Genomic DNA, 20,196 nt, shown 5'->3' with positions numbered 1-20,196 from the left:
GCTTTCACTCTATTAAAGGACTACAAGGCTCGTTAGTCATTTTTGTTTTTGTTTTTCGTGTTTGTCTTTTTTATTTTTATATATATTTACAATGATAAACTGGGCTATAGTAAATGTCTATTCTATAATTACGTGTTTAAATTATAATCATTATGATGGAATAAGTTGCCTTGGACTCTGATGTACTGACGATTGGATATTATTTCTTAACAACTATTTATATTATTTGTGTGTATATAGAACTGATGATCAATTTTTATAATTCCAGGTATAAAAGTTTACGACGATCTGCAAACCTTTTTGTTTTGAATTTAGCAGTAGGTGATACATTACTTATAGTTGCAAATGTTCCATTGTTGGTGATTTCAAGTTTCCGTGCTCAATGGATTGGAGGAGTAATAGGTAAGAATACAAGTAAACAAAACTAAAAAGTAGAAATTAACGTTTGCGGAAATTCATTTTCACACATACAAACGTGTAATCACAAAGGTTGACTTATGAGACTGGTGAATTGTAATAAGCATGACAATACAAAAAAAAACTAACAATAGACCCACGAGAGAGGCGAGATAAACCAGTTGGACATTCAAAAGCATAAGTGAAAAACAAATAAAAAAATCATGGCTAAAATCAGACAAACAAAAATACACAAAACATGAGGAACCTGTAATTCAGTGGTTGTCGTTTGTTTATGTGTTACATATTTATTTTTCATTCATTTTTTTAACATAAATTAGGCCGTTAGTTTTCTTGTTTGAATTGTTTTACATTGTCTTATCGGGACCTTTTATAGCTGACTTTGCGGTATTGGTTTTGCTCATTATTGAAGGCCGTACGGTGACCTATAGTTGTTAATGTCTGTTTCATTTTGGTCTTTTGTGGATAGTTGTCTCATTGGCAATCATACCACATCTTCTTTTTTATATGACATAAAAAGCAAACCAAACCCAAAGAAAACTAGGGGTAGTCTTAGATGATCCAGAAGGGAAGACATTTTTGTCGTCGTGTATCGAAGTATCGATCTAACAGTACTTGCAGTTAGCTTTTGATTCTGCCAATTGATTTGGAACTTTCAGTTTTTAATTTTCCTCAGAGTTCAGTATTTTTGTGATTTTACTCTTTACATGTAGTAACTAAAAGCTAGTAAACATGAGAGAGATACAAATGGGCTAAGGGAAAATCAAACACAAACAATCAACCTTAATGCATGCATTCCTACTATCTAATTGGTTTCTGTACTTTTTAGAATTTCTATTAGAATAGTGTCATCGTAAACTTCATAAACAATAAAGTTATTGAAGTACAGAAAAACAAATAAAACATTAAAGTATTGAAACAAAATTTTAATTCGATTTGCGTTCAAAAATAAACCAGATGCAATATCTGAACATCTACAGTATTAGTTTTACCATCATTTATAAGTTTATAAGGCAAAGACAAAAATTCCATACGTATTGAAAGTTACACCAATACTTCATAATCTTTTTTCTCATCTATAATAAAACACAAAAGTATAACAATAATACTCACACAAAGTCAATTGTTTCTTTTCAGGTTGTCACCTTTTTGCTTTCTTTGGTGGACTTTCAGGATTCGTTTCTATAAATACACTTACTGTGCTAGCCATAGAGCGTTGTGTTGTTATCACGTGTCATCTTACCTATAACAACAGACTATCTAATCCAAGAATTATTTTATTATGTGTCACTGTATGGATATATTCATTCATATGGTCAATTCTACCGTATTTGGGTTGGGGAGGACACATGATGGAGGGGTCAAGGACATCATGTACATTCGATTACTTTACAAAAACTATTAACAACAGAATGTATGTGATATGTTTAATAGTGTTTTGTTTTGTATTACAATTGATAATAATATCTTTATCATATCTGAAAATTGTGACAGTGGTATTTTCCCGTCAACACGAGATTACGCACTCGAAATCAAACTCTAAAGCGGTATGCTTGCGGGTTTCATCAAGTAAAGACAGGCTAAAGGTCGAATGGCGTGCTACAAAAGCTGCGATGATTCTTGTTATGGTATTTTGTATTTCTTGGACACCTTACGCTATCATTGCTTTGATTGGTCAGTTTAGCGATACGTCAATCATTACCCCGCTGTCGTCTGCTTTACCTGGACTATTTGCTAAAATGTCTTCATTTTTAAACCCAATTATCTATACGTTATTACATTCAAAGTATAGGAAAATGATTAGAAGCATTTTTCAAAATTCCGGTGAAGGGAATTATAGAAACAACTCTAATAATACTCAAAACTTGAAATTAAATTTTGAAAAAGACAGCACTTCCAGTCCAAACATAGGGATGATTAGCAGAAGTAAAAGTACGACTGTATTATAACTTTTTCATTCAACATACAGAAATTTTTATAACCCATTGTTTCGTGAATTCTATGAAGGTCAGCATTGGATTTATATACTGAATTAACTATCTACATGTGGGGAAATGCCAACAATGTTAAAAGCAGTTTATATATTTATTTAGTTATCGCGCCTGTTCTACACTTGTATGGTGTATTATAAAATCATTTCGACTGTAAATGTAAGAGAATTAGCAGTGAAATATTCAAATGTGAAACAAACATATATACTTCTGTTTTTTTTTTTTTTTTTTTCACTGCTATAATACACAGTTTTGCCGGCAAATAATTATAGAATAAGTATGGAACATTAATTCAATAGTTTTTAATGTAATTTTATACATCACTCTTGCATACATATAAGTCCTTTCAAAGACGCGAGTCATGTTAAATTGATAGAAAAATAAAGTAAAACTTGATTTCAAAATTAGGGGCTGTTAGAGTATTACTACATGTATTGTTTTAACTTCTCGTTGCTAATAATTGATTTACTTTCTTTTAATTTTATAACGTTGATTTATTTGTTATTTCATAGGAAATTGTAGGAGATTTTGATTTTATGTCAATTATTATCTTTTTCCAAATTATCTTATTTACTCCAATGGACATATTCAAAGTGTCGTAACTACAATCTCTCCCTCTTTTCTCAACTTATGACATCATCGAATGAGACTTTTCAAGTGATTTTGTACTTTCATAAGCAACACGAGTGGTGCCACATGCAGTGGAACAGGTACTGCTGACCCTTCTGGAGAATCTTATTATTCATATTCTAAAACTTTAGTTTTCTAGTATGTAAACGAGAGACGAAAGATACCGAAGATACATTCAAACTCATTATCCGAAAATAAACGCCACTGCTCAAAAGGAAAGAAAAACAACAAACAACACTATAGTCGCCGTCAGCTGAAATTCGTAGCGGTTATCGGTAAAAATAATCTAAACTATCAATCGCGTTCACTCGAGATATAGTTTTTCACATTCCATTCATAAATCACAAAAAGAAAAACACTACTGACCTACCTTTTAAGTGATCACACTGTAATAATCCTGACCTTCACATTTTCCAAAATGTTTTCCATTGTAATTCCGCCATCTTCATTTCTATGAGGATCATTTATTTACATATGACATTCGTCATTTACGCAGTTTCCTGAAATGTTCTTTTCATTGATGTGATAAGGTTTCTCGCGCTTTATGCAATTTTATGAAATTGAACTCCACCGAAACCCTTCCGGTAAAAACAATGGCGGATTCCACCATTCAAAATCGTCTTGGAAAATGTGAAGGTCAGGATTATGACAGTGCAATCACTTAAAAGGTAGGTCAGTAGTGGTTTTTCTTTTTGCGATTTATGAATGGAATGTGATAAACTATATCATGAGTGAACGTGGTTGACAGTTTAGATTATTTTTACCGATAACCGCTACGAATTTCAGCTGACGGCGACTATTCATACTGAGAAACATGAACCCCGCTAAAATCCGTCGATAGTGTCAACTGTCCCTAAAGGGTAAGCATGTGACACGCGTCGTAAATTTGTTTTTATAATATTTTGTATACTTGTTCGTCTTTTCTACGTTTATCGCCAGGGCGTTGTCTTATTTAACCTATGAGATTTGAATGTATCCTTGGTATCGTCTGTATATTTTGTCTACACGTATATCAAGTACCGATTCAGCTACATGTATGAACCTTAGTTGTAGTACTTGTACTAATGAGGTTTTCATTCTTGAAATGTGATCACTTTATTGTTATTTTTTGTTGTTATGTTGTTTGTTATTTGTTATATTCACAAAACTATTTTGTTTAAAAAATGAACACAACGAACTTTGGTTTACGTTGTAATATTGTTACAGTGTTTTGTGAAACTAAAATCCGTTTTCAATTTCTATTACTTTTATCTTTTTAACTTTTTGTACACAGTTAATTTCCCTTCGTTATACAAGACCCTTTACAAACAAGAGGAAGGACAGTGTTATCGTGGAATGAACATATAAAATATGTTGTCTTAAAGTCAATCTGAAAATTCATGTTTCTACGTTGAATTTGAAAAAAAAAGGAATGATATGTTAGGCATGATCTTCAAGGGGTACAAATCTTCTACACTTGTACCATCTAAACTAATTCTATCAAACTACAATAACTTAAAAGCAGCAACATTACGTGTGTAGATAAAGTGAATACCTTGTTAGCTGAACGGCGAAGTCATTATTAGGTTGGGTATACTATCCTCCTTTAAGAGTAGACTAGTAATCTACCTGTCTGTAGTACTAGACTACTCTGACGAACCACACGGTTATTAAATAAAAATAATCAGCAGGTCAAGAAAGGGGATACATCGAGTAAGAATAAGAGAAATATATTTATCAAATACGATTTGTTATTAAGAAGATTTATTGTAAAAAAAAAAGAGGATTTACAAAATCGCTTATGTTTGTAACACAATATAGAAATAACGGGTCGACATCATCAGTTGGCTGACATTTATGTACACAATAATCTGTATGTATTGCTTTTACTTTAGGTGACAAGGACGTCTAGGATATCAATGGATTAGTATATGTACTTAGACAAAGTAATATTAATCAATAGAAGCATGCTTAAATTTCAGTTTCCAGCGTAATTCTAATTGATATCGGTATTTTTGTGTTTTTACTTTTTTTTTATCATTTGCTAGATCTTTGCTCCCTGCACGGTTGGCGCTCATCTTTGATTCTGCCTCCCCCCCCCCCCCCCCCCCCCCGGCCTAAAAAAAATTGCAATGGGTCAAATAACCAAAAAACGGAACTCCGAGGAAAATTCAAAATGGAAAGTCCCTAATCAAATGGCAAAATCATAACCTCAAACTCCTCAAAACGAAAGAACAGATTTCAGAAGGATTTTACATTTTTGTTAAGGTGCGTAGCGTTGCTAACCAATGGAACATTTTTTGTAAATCATATTCTAATGATTTAAAGTTGCATAGAGAGGGACGAACTATTATTGGATTGACTTTAACGGTCGAATATAAAAAAAACATAACAAAGATGTATGATTGCCACTGAAACAGACATTCAAAAAAGTTCAAATTTATAAATGGAAATAAGTATGTATTATAGGTAACGGCCTTCAACAATGAGCTTAATATATATATCTTGAAGTCAGTTATGAATGTCCACGTCATGGTTTTCCATGAGTAATATTTGACGCATGAAGGCATTCGCTTACAATCAAACCTGTAAAACTACAACTGAAATCTTGTCAAAGAACCCAGAATTAAAGTTGTATACGCCAGACGCGTGTTTTGTCTTCAAAACACTCATCAGTGACGCTCGAATAATACCAAATTAAAATAAATAATTCTATGGTATCGGTGTTTCAATATATTTTACCTTCTTTTAAATGATTACTGAGTATTTATATTTTGAATAAATAATTTTATAAAATCAACAAAACATATAATAGTCTATTTCAATTATGTGTTTACTATCTTTTTTGTCAACGTAGTTATTAAACTTTAAAGGATCTCATAGATATTTTTTTATCACACCACAGATTTTGTGGTGAGTTCACCATTCTGTTTAAAATTTTAATAGTATCTTCATTTCAATGGCTGTGTCCATGTTTCACTATGTGCTAATGTAACTTTTAAATGCAATAGTACACTAATTCTTATATTCTTTACTCATGATGTTAGCTTATTCTGGCACGTTATTGATTATAATACAAATTGTCAAAGTATTCAATTTTCTAAATGATTGATTTCAAAGTTTTTTATGGAAACTCCGGTAATTCCCCTAATTTGATTTTTGACTTTCCCATTTATCGTCACTATAATATATGAACAATGAAGCACTGACCAGTTAACTCGATGATCAATTACTAGAATTGCATTTGTCTATTCAAACTGAAATCACAAATGCTATCCAATATGTAACCAATTTATTTAAAGATATAATGAAACTTGAATCTTGTCAACATCCCTCATGTTATTTATTCCACTTAACCAGCCGACGACCTTTTTACAAAATTATGATCATTCCATGTGTGTATAATTACTACACACGATTTACAAAATTATAATTAATAGACAAGATTTTATATATGTCCAGCAGATGTAATGTAAATTTAGCTCAGTCATGTCTTCAGTTTTTAAACATGAAATCAATATTTTACGTTTTTGACAACGTGAGCTTTGTTTATTGAACTTAAGATGAAAATGCTAATGTTAAATTCAAAACGATCTACAGAAAGATAGAGAAAATCAACTACAACTGAAGCCAACCCTAGATAAAGCCAGCATTGGGCATTTTCCAGCATGTTTCTATTTACATTTAATATCAATGATATGGTCATATTTATTAAAAAATTGTAAACAAAAAACTTGAATTGTTCTGAAGACTAAAGATTTTTCTATCCAAAGAATAAGTTAACTTAATTCTATGATCTGATTCTTCTTCAACTTCGAATTTTATCTGGTTTTTAACTTTTATCCGAGCATCACTGATAAGTTTTCGTAGCGGAATCGCGAGTCAGGCGTATACCATTATAAAAGTTGTATTTTTGAGGAGTTTTTTGCAGATTCGGATATTATTGCACCATAATGCATCTTATTTCATCAGATGAACGATTCTGTTTAGCATCATAATAGAGTTTTCATAGAATGTATGATACTTGTGTTTAAGACAAAACACTATAAATTTCGTGTTATTAATCGCATCAAGTAGTAATGACTCTTTTGTTAACAAGAAAACATATTGTATCAATGAGAAACTGAGTTCATTGGCCCGATCGACTATATCAAGTAACAGTAATCTATAAAACCTATGTTCTGCCATGACATTTTTATCGACTTGCGGTAATTTTCGTGTGTCATAGGTAAATTTTAAGTCATATCTAATCTTTAGACAACAACAGTATACCGCTGGGTCTTCTAAGTGCTCCACGGAACCTCTAACTAAATTATCAACATGAATTCTATCAAGAATCAAAGCCGGGCTTCAACTTTAATCTTCAACACCTATGTTCTGCCATTGCATTTGTGTCAATTAGAATTCATTCCCTTACATAAAAAACATCTCACTTAAACTGTGTCGAAGGAAAAGTCGAATATATATCTTATCTTTAGCTAAACCAATAGTTAAAGCCACCATATATCACATGACCGACGAACTATCAAACGAATGTAAACTGCATATAGAAAGCAGATATCTTTTCCCACGAGTTGTTGGCTTGTATAAAAAAGAAAGCTGACTGTCTGTTGATTACCACAATTAGAATAGTTTATTACAGTTTGGCTATATTCTAAACTAATACATTATCTACAAGAGAATGCACCTACAAAAATATCACGAACCTATTAAAAGTTGCTTTAAACCAGTGCTCAATGGGACCTCTTACTAAATTATCAACATGAATTTTATCAACAATCAAAGCCGGGCTTCAACTTTAATCTTCAATACCTATGTTCTGCCATTACATTTGTGTCAAATAAAAGTCATTCCCTTACATAAAAGAAACACCTCACAACTTTAATCTTCAATACCTATGTTCTGTCATTACATTTGTGTCAATTAAAAGTCATTCCCTTAGAGAAAAGAAACTCCTCACAACTTTAATCTTCAATCCCTATTTTCTGTCATTACATTTGTGTCAATTAGAAGTCATTCCCTTAGATAAAAGAAACACCTTACTACTTTAATCTTCAATACCTATGTTCTGTCATTACATTTGTGTCAATTAGAAGTCATTCCCTTAGATAAAAAATAACCTCACAACTTTAATCTCCAACACCTATGTTCTGTAATTACATTTGTGTCAAATAAAAGTCATTCCCTTACATAAAAGAAACACCTCACAACTTTAATCTTCAATACCTATGTTCTGTCATTACATTTGTGTCAATTAGAAATCATTCCCTTAGAGAAAAGAAACTCCTCACAACTTTAATCTTCAATACCTATTTTCTGTCATTTCATTTGTGTCAATTAGAAGCCATTCCCTTAGATAAAAGAAACCCCTTACTACTTTAATCTTCAATACCTATGTTCTGTCATTACATTTGTGTCAATTAGAAGTGATTGCCTTAGATAAAAAATAACCTCACAACTTTAATCTCCAACACCTATGTTCTGTAATTACATTTGTGTCAAATAAAAGTCATTTACTTCGATAAAAAAACACCTCACAACTTTAATCTTCAATACATGTGTTCTGTCATTACATTTGTGTCAAATAGAAGTCATTCCCTTAGATAAAAAAAAACACATTACACACCGATAACATAGCAGTATACTGTTGTAGTCTAAGGATTATATTTGTCTTAGAATTTACCTACGACATAAGAGAATTACATCAAGTCGATACTTATCTTATTGGTAAATAGAAACTATTTTAAAAAAGTAAAATTACATAAATACCGAACTCTGATAAAAAATTTAACGGAAAGTTCGTTTTCAAATAGAATAATCAAAAGCTCAAACAAAATTGTTATAGGCATTTTCGTATGTAGTAAATGTTGGAATGAACCTGGTTTTATAGTTAGCTAAAGCTCTCACTTCAATAACTATGGAACGCGACAGCTGCCTTATGATACCGATAATCATATCATTAAGGGTAGAGATATATCAAGAAGTAAATTTTCTACATTATAATGACATTTGAATATACTACTCCGTCAATTTGCTATACCACTTAGTTATAATTAGATACTATAAAGAAGTTTTGATATGAAATAGAACAATTTTTTTTATACTATTCTGTCATTTGACTGTGTCATGAAGATATTCTTTTATACTACGGAGACATTCTGCTATAATATTGAGATACCTTCCATACTATTGATACATGTATATATTTCTACAGAAAACTGATTATTACCTGTCTCATTATTGGCAATAGGAAGTTTGCTTATATATTGCCAATGAAGTGGTTAACCTCGCTAATACACATACATTTAACAGTATTATAAACTGTAAGTGGTTATAGCGGTTAAATATACCGTTCTGAAACAAACAATTTATGAATCAATGTAAATGAAGAAAAAATTATAATTATATATATAATATAGACTATTTAATTTAATGGGTAAATAGAAAAGTGTATATAGTTTCTTTAACATTTGACATATTAGACATTACCTATATTTTCACAGAAAGTATAGTATTGGCATAATCATTTCTGTTCTTTAAAAATGATTTTTTATGAAGAGAGGAAGTATTTGAACCATTATACAATTATTTTGAGTTTTCCTGATTTTTGCTTTTTTTCAACACCTGAAGCCCTAAAATGTCATCCAAACGAACTGATTTTTTACTGTGAAGAAACAATTTATTAAAAAAAGTCCCTTCCTCGTCTATGGCTCTCATTCAAGGTACATATGGTGCAGTGATTATATCTTTTTATTGAAAATTAAAAGGTATAACATTGCTCTCAATACGTACTACACGTTCTTCTGGACTATTTTTCATTTCTGTAGATGATAAAAAACGTCTAAAATCAGAATAATAAAATGGCTTGAGAAGTAAATCCATAACTGTTTCAGATTAACATCAGCTTAAGGAGATGGAAACCTTAGTTTAACAAAAAAAACCATTAAATTATGGACTTGAAATTTACAGACAAAACAAACATGTGCCTGAGCTTTTAATTTTGCCATTTGATTAGGAAATTTCCGTTTTGAATTTTCCTCGGATTTCAGCATTTTTGTGATTTTACTTTTGTTTATAAATAAACTTACGATGGTGTTTTACGGGTAGGCAAAAAGTATATTTACTAAACAACTCGTTTTACCCTTGATAAAATACACAATTGAATTTAAACAAGGTTAACTTATTTGTTGTTTTTTAATTACAATGATTTAAGATCCTGGAGATTTCTAAGGTTGGTAAGTCCACATGTTTCGAGATTAAAATAAAACTTTAAATTGTGTTTGTTAAAATGCATTAATGCATCGCTATCATCCGTGTTACTAATTATTTCAAACTGCTAAGCATACACGCATCCCAACAACATGCAACATGCAAACAACTGATCGAAAATTAGGAGCAAGTGCACAGAATATTATTTAATAATTTTAATTGAAAGACAAATGTAATCTTTTTCAATACAGCTATATTTTAGTATCCCATTGTTGCATCATAGGAAGAAAGGCATAATTATGGTTACTATATAAATACCAGTTGTGCTGCCATAATTTTTACGTAATTCTAAAATAAACTTCATGTGTTCGATGTGTTTGAACTTTTGATTTTTCCATTTAATTACGGTTTACCAATTTTGAATTTTCCTTGGAGTTTGGTATTTTTTGGTATTTTTGGTATTTTTGTATTTTTGGTATTTTTGTTATTTTACTTTTTTTTCAATACATACATGAAAGTTAAGTGTTATCTCGCTTAATGAAATAATTCATGTAACACTTTATCATAGAATATTTCTTTAATTGGGAATTCGTCTCGCTATATATTTCCAGTCGTAGTCTTGTGTACACTTTGTACCAAAAAGATTTTTTTTTATTTCGAATTACAAGTACCGATGGTGTTTTACGGTTAGGCAACAAGTATATTTATTAAATATAAATCTTCCTTTTTGTTTTCAACCAGATAAATTACACAATCATGGTATTTAAATTAAGTCAACTTTTTTTGTCACTTCCGACTCTACAACGGTACTTGAGTTATTTTTGTGTTTATGATGTATAGGTTTTGGTTATATCGTGTTCATATTTGAATGGAAATATAAAAAAAAATATCGGTAAATTTGAGAATGGAAATGGGGAATGTGTCAAAGCAACAACAACCCGGCCATAGACCAGACAACAGCCGAGGGCCACCAATGAGTCCTTAATGTAGCGAGAAACTCCCGCAACGGGATGCGTCCTTCAGCTGGCCCCTTAAAAATATGTATACTAGTTCAGTGATAATGGACGTCATACTAAACTCCGAATTATACACAAGAAACTTTAATTAAAAATCACAAGACTAACAAGGTCCAAAGGCTCCTGACTTGGGACCGGCGTAAAATTGCGGCGGGGTTAAACAGGTTTATTAGATCCCAACCCTCTCCCTATACCTCTAACTAATGTAGAAAAGTAAACGCATATCAATACACACATTAAATTCAGTTTAAGAGAAGTCCGAGTCCGATGTCAGAAGATGTAACAAAAGAAAATAGACAAAATGACAATATTACATAAATAACAACAGACTACTAGCAGTTAACTGACATGCCAGCTCCAGACCTCATCAATTAAATCGATTGAAAGATTATGTCTTCATCATATGAATATCAGGCACTATCCCTCGCGTTAGGGGTTTAGTATCATACTATCATAAAATATATGAGAAGAACATAACCCGTGTAATGCCAACAACTGCTTTTTTTTAATAAATGTGTTTAGTTCCGAGTACACTATGTCTTTCAAACGCCTTTTAACTTGATGTTAGTAGCATAGAATCAAAATCAAAAACAGTTCTCATCAGTATTACATTTCAAAATAGATCTTTGACATCATTATAATGAACATTACAATTTTTTTTTAATTATTCAAAATTAAGGAATGTATCTCCCTCGTTTTTTGTTTATTGCTCTTCATCCCTTTGATAAGCTTTGGAATTTCAAATGATTTGACAAAGAGCATCACTGAAGAGGCATTTGTTGTCAAAATGCGCATTTAGTACCGTTTATGTTTCATTTGTAAGTAATAGTATGCAACTCTCAAACTTGGTAAATGTAAGTAAAGTCAGCATAGATACCAGGATTCAAACTGTGTACGTCAGGTGCGCGTTTCTCAAAAAAAAAAACCACTCATCAGCTTATTTTAAATCGAAGAAAGTAAAAAGGTTACTAAAGTGCAAATTTTAATGCGAAAAGCGTTGAGATCCCGATATTCCGAAAGGTTTCGACAAATACTGTTATAAGTTAGTCTATTCCTGAGGTAGAACATCTTTAGTACTTCCTTAAAATTATACTAATTTATTCATCTTTTTATAATATTGAGCGATAAAATAACACTTTAATATCAAAATAGTTTTGTTGTGTATATGAAATATTTGCGTAAATCTCGAAAGACTTTAAGATGGCTTAGGCGTACCGAATAAATATGTTCCAGACAAATACATCGATAGAATTGACTTGTTAGGATACTGCCAATGTCGACCAGTTTGAATCATTGCAAACTTCGTAAATAGAAGAGATGTAATTTAAATTAAAAACCAATTGTTCAGAGAACAATTGAAGGTCTTTCCACCAGTAAATATCTATTTTGATATTAAAATATTAAAAATCAGTCTAAAATGTCAGTTCCTATGGCTTTATGATGTATAGATATGAATTTTAGGCAAAGATCATAATCTAGAACGTCAAATTTACCTATGACCTTGACTTCAATTTCAAGGTCACAAACTGAGGATCTTAAATCAAAAGACCCTATGTCTCTAATATGTATGGTTAATAAGTTATATCACTTTACTCATAATTTTAGATATGATAGGGGCTAAAACTCCCATTTATTGACTGCGCACCCTTTCAACTAAAATTATTAAGTTACGACATGTTGCAACTAACAATTTAGTAAAAGTATTTTGTCGATATCTTATAAGGTTAATGAAAATGAGTGAAAATAAGCCAAAATCAAAATTTAGAATATGACCTTGACCTAATTTTCATTTTTTTTTTACCATGGATCTCAAATCAAAAGACCATAGGTCTCTATCACTTATGGTTTTCCAGTTTAAAATACATTTCAAAATTTCAAATACAAAAGGGGAAATGACTCTCATATGGAATCTCGATACGGCTTCGGCCAAAATAAAACAAAACATCCTGAGGATATAACGAGCAATTTGGAAAAATAAATTTGTCGGTTTCTTATACGGTTGCTAAGCCTTAGAGAAAACAAGAAAAACAGTGTTCGGGGAGATAACTCTTATATGGGAAAGTATTCGGTTAAGCAGAGTTGGTTTCAAAAGCGTATAAACTGTTCGATATCATATTTTAAATTTCTAAGCGACATCTTGCGAAACAAAAAAACAGCGAAGGAAAAATATTAGGCGGAAGAAAAAAAAATAATAATCAGAAGAAGAAAAGCAACAGGTCTTTCCACGGAAAGGTGGAAAGACCTAACTATGTAACAAAAACACATTTATTCGGTTCGTATTAATAGTATCGTGACATCTTAATGTCCATCTTCTAGAAATGTTATGTGTTATACTTTACGGTGTGATACTATACAAATTCAAGTAAATTGAATGTTCGATAAAAGTTGTTTCCAAAACGATTCAAATTTAAAGAAGTATGTTAATGAAATAAAGACAAAAACCCGTAGAATTGCTGTAATTTCGGGTAAATCCGTTTGCAAGTAACATACCAAAAATCCGTTAACTTACTATCTATGTAAGATGAAAATGTATGGGTTTTTTTTAAATATGTAGTCAAATGTAGTGTATGAATATAATGTATGTCTATTCATTTTTGCTCAAATTCTAGCTATTCATCTTAATAATTAAATCCTTAAAAGTGACAGCAATAAATCGAAATAACAAACAACCTAGCTTTCTTGAAACTAATATAACTTAGATAGCTGTGAAGTTGTATGAGATTCCAAGTTATTTTACAAAGGTTCTAGAAATATTTAATGGTGACTATCTGAACTAAATCAAAACTGTAAAATCTAGCTATTTTTACCTATTACTTAAATCCTTTAATTTGACAGCAATGAATCAAACTAAGAAATAACTTTTAATTTTGTTAGATCAATAGGTCTAGACTTAGTTTAGACTAGTCTAGATTTAGTCAAGACTGGTCGAGAAAGGTCGAAACTGTCCGAGCATTTGTCGAAACCATTTCAGACTATACCAAGGTTATCAAGTACTAAAATAGACTAATTAAATAAAGTTGATACCAAAGTCGAGTACAGCTAAGATTACATCGAGTCTTATTAAGTAAAATTTATGCTAGACTTTACTGGGTAAGCACAAAATATGGTATTGTCAGACTTTGAGCTGTTTGTAGTGACTTCAACTTCCTAAATATCCAGCAATATCTGTCATATTGTATAGTAAACTTTATTTGATACTTACAGAAAATTGACACATGTTACTTTAACAAACCTTTTTGAAATTGTCCGTCAAAAACAAGTCGAAAATATTAGAAACTAAGGTTTCAAAGCCCTTAGGCAAAGTTACCCTTAGATGGATTTTGCTATTTTTTAAGTCCTTTTTGGTTTGTACAGCTCTTTAACTGTTTATGTTCTTATACATCCATATATATTTGGCCTTGACCGTTTATGATGAAGCTTAATAACAGAAAAGCACTTCGGACGCATGCAATTTATAACGTGTTGTTGAATAATTTCAATCAAACATAACAACTGACGAAAAGGCTGACGCAGTTCATTCCATTTTTATCTACACATTGATGTAATTGACCAAATTTTCTCAAATGTCATACCATACGAGCAAACCTTTATTTGACTAACATTTTATGTGTTGGTTATTTAATTACAATGACTGCAGATCCTACAGATTGCTAAGGTTGGTAAGTCCACATGAATCGTGAAAAGAATAAAACTTTAAATTGTATTTGTTAAAATGCATTAATGTGTCGCAATTATTCGTGTTACTAATGATTTCAAACTGCTAAGCATACAATCATCCCACGCGCACAACCGACTGAAAATGAAAAGAAACTGCGCAAAAGATTGTGTAATTTGATTGCGAGACAGGTATATTCTTTTTTATTATAACTATATTTTCAGTAAAGCATTATTGTTTCGTAGGAACAAGTATGTAATATTTTGCAGACAGTTAGTTATCAACTAACATGATAGGAAGATTTAGAGATCAGGGTGGATTCACCATTGCCCCGTGCCCTTTGTCCTGAAATTATGAAAAAATTAAGCTGAAAAGTGACAATCTAAGCCTTCCGTAGATATTAAAGATGACATTATTCTTGGATACATGTGTCCTTTTGATACAAACTTTTATATATACAGAGTCTATGATTCTTTCAAATTTTATAGACTTTGAAATACCAGGGGGGTCTCACCGTCATTTAAGCGGTCTTCGGTGTGTTTTCAATATAAATTTTGAATATCAAACTGGCACTTTAAGCCCTCCGTAAACATAGAAGTCTACCCAAATTCTGTTTAGTCAACCTTGTAGTTACATATTTACTAACTGTCTGCAAAATATTTGAAAGATTGAGGATCAGGGCGGGGTCTCACATAGCTCCGTGACCTTTGTCCTGAAATTTTGACAATTTTTAGCTGAAAAGTGACAATATACGCCATCCGTACATATTGAAGATGACATTATTCTTCGAAATCCTTTAGATAAAGCTCTATATATATAGCAGAGTCTATGATTCCGTCAAATTTCATTGACTTTGAAAGACTAGGTCTCGCCGTCATTTCATCGTTCTTCGATAAGTTTTCTCTATACATTTCTGTTTTGTTGGGCTTTCCATTAATATCTATATTTATATTTTTGAATGTATTTATAGTGATTGTTTTTTGTATTTGTTTCATATATTATAAAAGTATATTTTTGATGTCGTTTTATTCATAGAAATCTTTATTTTATTAAGATAAATATGTAATTCACATACGGGTTTATTTTGGAGGACAACGGGAATCTACGACAGTTAAAAGGGGACATTAAACGATTTCCTACATATCTTTTCACTCCTTTCAACTATGAAAATCATATTTTTAATTTTATCAAATATCACATTATTTTATAATTTTCAACTAAACTTGAATATCAAACCAACTGCTAATAGCCGGTTGGATATTGACTATCGAATAACGAATAGGCTGCTAACTTCAAGTGCATGGTAGGAACATAGGCATATTCATATTGCCAAATAAATACCAGATTTGGTGCCATATTGTTTACGTAATTCTGAAATATACTTTAAGTGTTCGACGTATTGGAGCTTTTGATTTAGATTACGGACTTTCAATTTTGAATTTTTCACGGAATTCTGTGTTGTTTTTTTTTTTTAACTTTTTCAATGTATACATGAAAGATGAGCGTTATATCGCTTTATGAAATAATTTATCCAACAGTTTTTCTATAACATTTCTTGATTTTGGAATTCGTCTCGCTATTTATTTTCAGTCGTTGTCTTGTGTACACTGTTCTAAAATGGTGTTTTCATTTCGAACTTACATATACCGATGGTGTATTAATTTGTTGATGTCTTACTGTTAGGCAAAAAAAATATTTACTAAATAAATCTTATCTTTTTTTACCCCAGATAAAATACACTAGTATTTAAATAAAGTAATCTGGTTTTTGTCACTATCGACCCTTCAACAGTACGTGATTTATTATGTCTGTTTACACGCATCATGGTAAATATAACGGAATTTGATGAGTCTGTCGCACAAAGTGAGAGGTTTAGTGCTATACAACCAGGTTTAATCCACCATTTTCTACATTTAAAAATGCCGGTACCAAGTCAGGAATATGACAGTTGTTGTCCATTCATTTCTGATGTGTTCTGTCATTTATTTTGCCATGTGATTAGGAACTTCCCGATTTGATTTTCCACTGAGTTCAGTATTTTTGTGATTTCTTTTTCTTTTTTTTTCTTTTTTTTAATATACAATGTATAGGTTTTGACTATATCGTGTTTAGATATGAATGGAAATTAGAAAAAAAGCTATCGGTACTCTATATTTCTCTAACGTCTTTTAACTTTATTTCAGTAGCATAGAATCAAATTTCAAAATAGTTCTCACCAATCTAACATTTTACAATAGATCTGTGACAGTATTTTAATGCACATCTTACATATGTAAAAGAGGGACAAAAGATACCAAAGGGACAGTCAAACTCATAAATCTAAAACAAACTGACAACGCCATGGTAAAAATGAAAAAGACAAACAAACAAACTTTCAAACTTTCAAACTTAGTACACGTATGTAAACACAACATAGATACCAGATTTTAAACTGTGTACGTCAGGCGTTTCTAATAACAAACACCCATGTTACGTTAGAATCGAAGAAGTAAAAAAGCTTAATAAGGTACAAATGCGACAAGTACAAGTGACAAATACAGTTATAGGTTGCATTTCTGTAAATATTGACAATGCATTTTCCCATAGGAACTCCCATTACGGCTAAAACTGTACCACTTTTACTATGAAGTTTTGAACAAAATCATATTCTTGAAAGGAACGTTCATATTCACTACTTTTTATCTCGATGGTCAAAATATAGGACTGTGAGGCATCTTTTTAACGTTTATATGCACCAAACTTCTAACAGTTTAAACTAAAACAAAATTTCTTTTAAAACTACCCCTCGATTTCAATATAAACAATATACACCTGTGCATTTACTGGTAACATTCCCAAGTTATGTCTCTATGAGATGCAACATAAAGATCAAAACTGGGACCCAGTTTATAACTAGAGATAATTATCTATGAATATTCTACATTCACTAAAAAAAGCGTTGTTTGCGAAACAGCTGTATTCACAAAGTGCAACCTGTAATTTCTTCATTAATATATTTATTTATTCCTCTTTTTATAAAATTGAGCGGTCGAACGGAACTTTAATATAAGAATCTTTATGTGTATATATATTTATTTGTAAATGTCAAAAGATTTTAAGTTGGCTTAGGCGTACTTAATAAACATGTTCCCGACACATAATTATCTCACATATACATCGATATGATAGACTTGCTGAGATATTGTTAACGTTAACCAGTTTGAATCATTGCAAACTGTATAAATAGAAAATAAGTAATTTAAATTATGTAACAAAAATACATTTATTCTTTTAGTATTCATAGTATCGTGACATCTTTTAAATGTCGATCTTGTAGAGATAATAGGTTTTATACTTAGCGGTGTGATGCTATACAAATTCCAGTAGATTGGATGTTCGATAAAACTTGTTTTCAGATCGATTGAAAGAAATATGTTCAAGATAAAAAAAAAAAAAAACACACGAACCCACAGAACTGCTGTAGTTTCGTGTAAATCTGTTTACAATTAGCATACCAAACATCCGTTAATTTACTGTCTATGTTAGATGAAAGTTGTATGTTTTACACATTTATATCACTGAAATATCTTTGTTGTAAATTCTTTTCATATTCTATTTTCATACTGCGTAGAACTGTAATAAAGAGTAGTGAAATTGAGTAGCCGTCATTAACTTTGTAATGTAAATTCCATTGTTTTGCACTTCTAAGATTTATTATGCAATGTTTTATGGGATTCTCCAGGGAAAGTTTCCTGACTGTTCGATAAATTTATAGACAGCCTTCTATATAGCATGATACAATCCTATTTTCAATTGTCATCTACTAGTACAATGACGAACGAAAATAAATTGAAACGAAAGAAAAAAAACAGGACCTTAACATTTTCTTACGTAAAGTATAAGACACGATAACATCGATTAACAACATAAGTCATGAAACTGAGTACATAAAACCCTTTCAACGAAGGCTACATCAATATAATAAAACAGCCGAACCTAATATACTATCAATATCATAACTTGATAATACGATTGACATGAAAAACATTCTATTAAAATTTATTTTAATACTTCAGCAAACAACTGCATTCAACAGCAAAAAAGAACATTCTACAGCTTGACTGTGAAAACAGACGGACGTTAGATTCCATTGAAATGTTTGTCTAAACTTCACATGGTCAAATATTGTTTAGCACTAAAATCATCTTTGACATAAGAAACTACTCAACAGCATATCCATAGAATCAGGTGGACTTATAAACATTCAACTGTACAACCGTAGAATCAGACACCTTTAAAACATTCCATATCACAACACAAACCCATACGAACGTAGCACACAAATCTACATCTAGCACAATAATCAGATGAACCTAAAACTGCATTACTGATACATGCTCATAAATATATACAATTTTAAAAAGGCAACAAAATAGATCAAGATGTTTGATTATTTTTTGTTTGAACTGTTTGACCTTTTGAAATTACGGGGCATTTATAGAAAAATATGAAAATCACTTAGACTTTATATATTTCATGCTCCAAATAGAGCTTTCTGAACTTACCTTCATCAAAAACGCTCAAAAGTAATCTGCAAAAGCCAAGAATGAATATATAACAAGAAGGTGTCCCCAATACACGGATGCTCCATCCGCACTATCATTTTCTAAATTCAGTGGACCGTGTTAATTGTGAAATCTCTAATTTGGCATCAAAATTAGACAGATCATGTCATAGAGAACATAAGTACTAAGTTTCAAGTTGATTGACATTAAAAAAAAAACTCGACCAAAAACTTTAACCTGAATAGTCCGGCGGCTACAAGCATATTTCAGACGAATTGTGCACATCCTGCTACAAGCATAAAATTTGGCATAGACCTTCCTCAACTATTACTCTTTTATTTCAGATAGGGAGGCATTTGAAAAAAATGTCTCACTTCCGGTAAAATCAAAAATGGTGGACGTCATACTTGAATCAGCCTAATATCGAAGGCTAGTATTTGAAAAGATGTTATAATCATGCTACTAGCATAATATTTGGTATAAACCTTTGTTATGTACTACTTTTAGTATATTTTATAGATTACATGTCTTCAAAAACCCTACTTCCGGTTAAAATCCAACATGGCGGACATTGTACTTAAATAAGCTTATTTTTTAGGGAGCGTAATTGAATGTGTTTTGACGTATTGCTACTATCATTACATTGTGCAGGAACCTTTCTTTGGTGCTTCTGATGGTTATAATGTATAAGACATATGTCTTAAAACCCCTTACTTCCAGTAATATCCAAAATGGCGGAAATAGAAATATCAATT

The 20,196-nt window shown here is 31.1% G+C and overlaps 1 protein-coding gene across 2 annotated transcripts in view; it reads left to right on the top strand.

The window, feature by feature from the left end:
• The window catches only part of LOC143045131 (rhodopsin, GQ-coupled-like), a 29,774-nt gene extending 24,914 nt beyond the window's left edge, over positions 1-4,860 (top strand). For both annotated transcript variants that reach the window (XM_076217449.1, XM_076217448.1), the window contains 2 exons: positions 269-402; positions 1,555-4,860. In XM_076217449.1, the coding sequence (XP_076073564.1) occupies positions 269-402; positions 1,555-2,366 (946 nt within the window). In that variant the 3' untranslated portion in view covers positions 2,367-4,860. The remainder of the gene's footprint in view (positions 1-268; positions 403-1,554) is intronic.
• Positions 4,861-20,196: the final 15,336 nt, after the last annotated feature.

Source organism: Mytilus galloprovincialis, chromosome 9 (genome assembly GCF_965363235.1).
Source record: "Mytilus galloprovincialis chromosome 9, xbMytGall1.hap1.1, whole genome shotgun sequence".
Taxonomy (NCBI): Eukaryota; Metazoa; Mollusca; class Bivalvia; order Mytilida; family Mytilidae; genus Mytilus; species Mytilus galloprovincialis.
This window is presented reverse-complemented; position numbering and strand designations above follow the sequence as displayed.